Raw genomic sequence first — 4,082 nt, forward strand, 5'->3', positions numbered from 1 at the left:
GGAGGACTGTGTTTGATCCACCGGAGAGAGGAGATGACTATACAATTTTGCAAGCGTTGTTTAGCGTAGACATGTTGATCTTGTTCTTAGCAACGATATGTGGTGTGGGAGGGACTTTGACGGCGATAGACAATTTGGGTCAAATCGGAGACTCGTTGGGTTACCCGAAGAGAAGCGTAAGCACGTTTGTGTCACTCGTAAGCATATGGAATTACTATGGTCGTGTGGTTTCAGGTGTGGTCTCTGAGATCTTCTTGATCAAATACAAATTTCCAAGACCTTTAATGCTCACAATGGTCCTCCTCTTGTCCTGCGCTGGTCATCTCCTCATCGCTTTTAATGTCCCCGGTGGACTCTATGTCGCATCGGTCATCATAGGGTTTTGTTTCGGTGCGCAATGGCCGCTTCTATTTGCAATAATATCCGAGATTTTCGGGCTTAAGTACTACTCGACGTTGTATAACTTCGGGTCAGTCGCGAGCCCGATCGGGTCTTACTTACTCAACGTTCGGGTCGCAGGGTATTTGTACGACGTGGAGGCGGGTAAGCAATATAAGGCATTAGGGAAAACGAGAGTAGAAGGGCAAGATTTGAATTGCATAGGCACGTCTTGTTTTAAGTTGTCTTTTATAATAATTACTGCGGTAACTTTGTTTGGTGTATTGGTCTCGATGGTTTTGGTGATCCGGACCAAGAAGTTTTACAAGAGTGATATCTACAAAAAGTTTAGAGAAAAAGCATTGGCTGCCGAGATGGAGATGGCCGCACCGGCTGCGGCTAGATCTACCGTGGCGGAGGAAGATAAGGATGGTGTTAAAGGCAAAGTAATAGGCAAAGGAGGGTAAAGTATTTAGTAGATGATTGTTAAAGATACTAGATAACAAAAGATGGTCAAGTATTTTGTAATCAGTTTTATATATCTCCCCAATGTGAAACCCATCAATCCATCACTCATGTTTTCATTGATAGCTTTTTGTTTTGTTTTTGAGGCAATACTTTATATTTGATGTTTTTATCGTTTTGCGTTTTAGGAGTTTGGATAGTAGTGAAGGGGTGAAATTTGGAGATAGGTAAGGGTCATGAGTCAACTTATGAGTTGGACTTGTGATTTTGTGAGCCACAAGAGATTACTTTGAACAAATCATTAAAAGATAAAGAACTAAATTATTGCAAGTGGGAGGACTTGGCTCACGTGTGTTGGTACGACATGGACTTTTAATGTCGGTATACACTTGCGTAATGTGTAAATCAGGAACGAGTGCGTCACCATGATATGTGGGAAAGTTGAAACGGTGAACGGGTTTTGAGAACTAACAAAATTGTAAACGTGCAACATTTCTAGAAAACTTATATTCGAAAAAATCTCAAACTTTAGTTAGTGGATACCGGATTTAAAAAGTTCACTCGTGAAATAATTCCACACTTTAACATTTATGTAGTGGATAAGAGAATCGAAAAAGACATAACAATAAATTATATGAAAGTCGTCTCTAAATAGGATTTTAGGATGAAACAAAACTGTTTTTATAAAAATGTCAATTCTAAAAATATATCAGTTTTACTTTTTTTTCTTTGAAATTGTGGTATTTTGGAAAAAAATTAATTTTGTAATATAATAGGATTTTTCTGAGAAAATTATCATGTCTATTTTTTGAACTATTAAATCTAGCAATTTGTATTGTCACTGGCCTAAATATTCTAGTTACAACATCTTAATAACATAAAACAAAATCAAGAAAAATAAAAAAACGGAATTTCTCATATTTAGTTCAATTTTTGTTTATCATATTATTTCATTTTAAGTGATATATATTCTATATTTTTCTGTAAAATTATCAACTATTTTTTAGTTAACATTATAATAAATAATTGATCTTTTCGAATTTGCATTAAAATTTTATATAAAGTAGGAATATAACAGGTAATACACAAGTTTTTTAAAAAAAAAATCTATAATAATCATTAAAGTGATAGAGAGTAATTTAAATCGATCTTGTTCAATTTGGTTATACGGCGTCATAGTGTCATACATTCATTACCGAGACCAATCGTCCAAGAATCTCGGATCAGAGGTTGTAGTAGCGTCCATGTTTCGGCAAAAAAATATTATATTTGTATAAAAGCTATAATCTCACCAGTAATTTTTTCTTCATGATTTAGTTAATTTAATCTCAACCTGTCCAGTACTAATTTTCTTTATTAATCAGTTGTCCTATAATACTGAAGTGACACACACACACGTATATAACGTATGTTTAACAGTCAAAAGGAATCAAATATAAGAAATGTATCTATTCAACCTATTTTGAAAACCAACTAGCCAAAAAAATGTTTTGATTATAGAAATGGTCGGTTTAATAACTTGTCTTCTTTGTATCGTATATTTTTATCAAACTGAAAGCAGAAGAAACCAATCGTCCAAGAATCTCGGCAAAAGAATATTATTTGGTGACACTTTCATCTCAACCAGTTGTCCAATAATATTTTTTTTGTTTGTCAGCAAGATTAAAAAAATAATATTAACGGACTAATAATAATGATTAATGAATTAATAGTCAAACTAATAAATAGTGAAGTGACAATCGTAAACGTATGGTTTTAATAGTCAACATGAATCGAATAGAACATATGTATCTTCCATGTATGACGCCATTCTCAATAATGTATTTACAATTTGGGAATCTAGGTTTGGGTTGGAAACTGCTCGTGAGAGGTTGGAAACTGCTCGTGAGAGGTTGGAGAAGATAGAAAATCAATTCTTGTGAATTCAAAATTAACATCAGGACTCAAGATCCAAATGCTGTTTATTTTCAAAATGAATTTGTTTTGCAGTTTGAATTAAATTTTGTTTACTTTAGCTGTAAAAATTTAAATTTATTTCCAATTGATTTTTTTTTGAAGTAATAAACTTATAAGAAATGATGATGAGGATTTGGTGATGATGATGTGGATGTGATGATTTGATTAGGGCATATGCGAGGGTGAAATTTATAAGATATATCTTAAGAAATTAAATTATTAAAATAATATTAGAAGTGGTCCCACATGGAGAGAGAAAGAGACGCAAACTCTAGTTGTCAAAACTAAAATTTTCTGAAAAATGAAACCCTTCCACTCAGGGTTTGCCACGTGGAGCAAGATCACTCTAAGACCTGATCTTGCGGAAGATCTCCCCCAGTGTTTTAACACATTATTCACATTATTTACAATTTTTTTAACCCTTAGACCATCTTATGTGTTCTCCCGTTAAATATGGACTTATGAGGATGTAATGATGATATGATGAAGATATAATGATAATGTGGATGATATCAAGACAATGATGTTATGATGAATAACTTTTTAGACTCGATAATATCATTGGTACACGAAATACCATTTTTCATAACTCTTGAATAGATGTCCTTAATCGGGCCTTGTGACCTAGTGGTAAAGTGGTCACAGCTGTGACTTCCGCCACCAGGGTTCGAGGCACGGCCACTGGCAGATTTACTAGGGGAATTGCCAGCCTCGTGTGATTAGTCCTTGGCAGAGCCGGCGCTTGAGGGAAGCATGTGAGGCACATGCTTGCAGCCCTCCATAAATATATAAATTTTCGGCCCCATTTTTGACTAAAATCTTATGTAGCTATGTTGGTTAAGTATAGAGGTTTGGTAACTAGAGGTGGGAGATTCGATTTTCCCAAGTCCCTATCATTTCAATTAATTTTAATTTTTGTTTTTAAGGTAGTTTATAGGCCATAATTTTTTTTCGGCTTGTAGCCCAATATTCTTTAGAGCCGGCTCTGGTCCTTGGGCCTAGGAAACATTTGGGAGATCCGCAGTTATTCAAAAAAAAAAAAGAATAGATGTCCTTTGATTTTTCTTCGTTTTAATACTTGGGCAATATTCATAACGTCAATACTTAAATATTCATAAAACTAACTAGATGAATATTTATGAATATATTCATAAACGAGAGTCTACTTAGCAAATCTGAACTTCAAAATCCCCGAAAGACAAGTTGATTAAAAACGAGAGATTCTCCTACTAAAAAAATTAGTCAGATTCATGGCATAACTAGATCTTAAACTCAGGAATCAA

General features: G+C 34.2%; 1 protein-coding gene across 1 annotated transcript in view; it reads left to right on the plus strand.

The window, feature by feature from the left end:
- Positions 1-986, plus strand: part of LOC9298967 (protein NUCLEAR FUSION DEFECTIVE 4) — a 2,252-nt gene extending 1,266 nt beyond the window's left edge. Inside the window, 1 exon segment of the mRNA XM_021017907.1 lies at positions 1-986. This exon segment is cut by the window's left edge and continues 141 nt beyond it. Within this exon segment, the coding sequence (XP_020873566.1) occupies positions 1-845 (845 nt within the window). The 3' untranslated portion in view covers positions 846-986.
- Positions 987-4,082: the final 3,096 nt, after the last annotated feature.

This window comes from Arabidopsis lyrata (genome assembly GCF_000004255.2).
Source record: "Arabidopsis lyrata subsp. lyrata unplaced genomic scaffold ARALYscaffold_100, whole genome shotgun sequence".
In the NCBI taxonomy this organism is placed as follows: Eukaryota; Viridiplantae; Streptophyta; class Magnoliopsida; order Brassicales; family Brassicaceae; genus Arabidopsis; species Arabidopsis lyrata.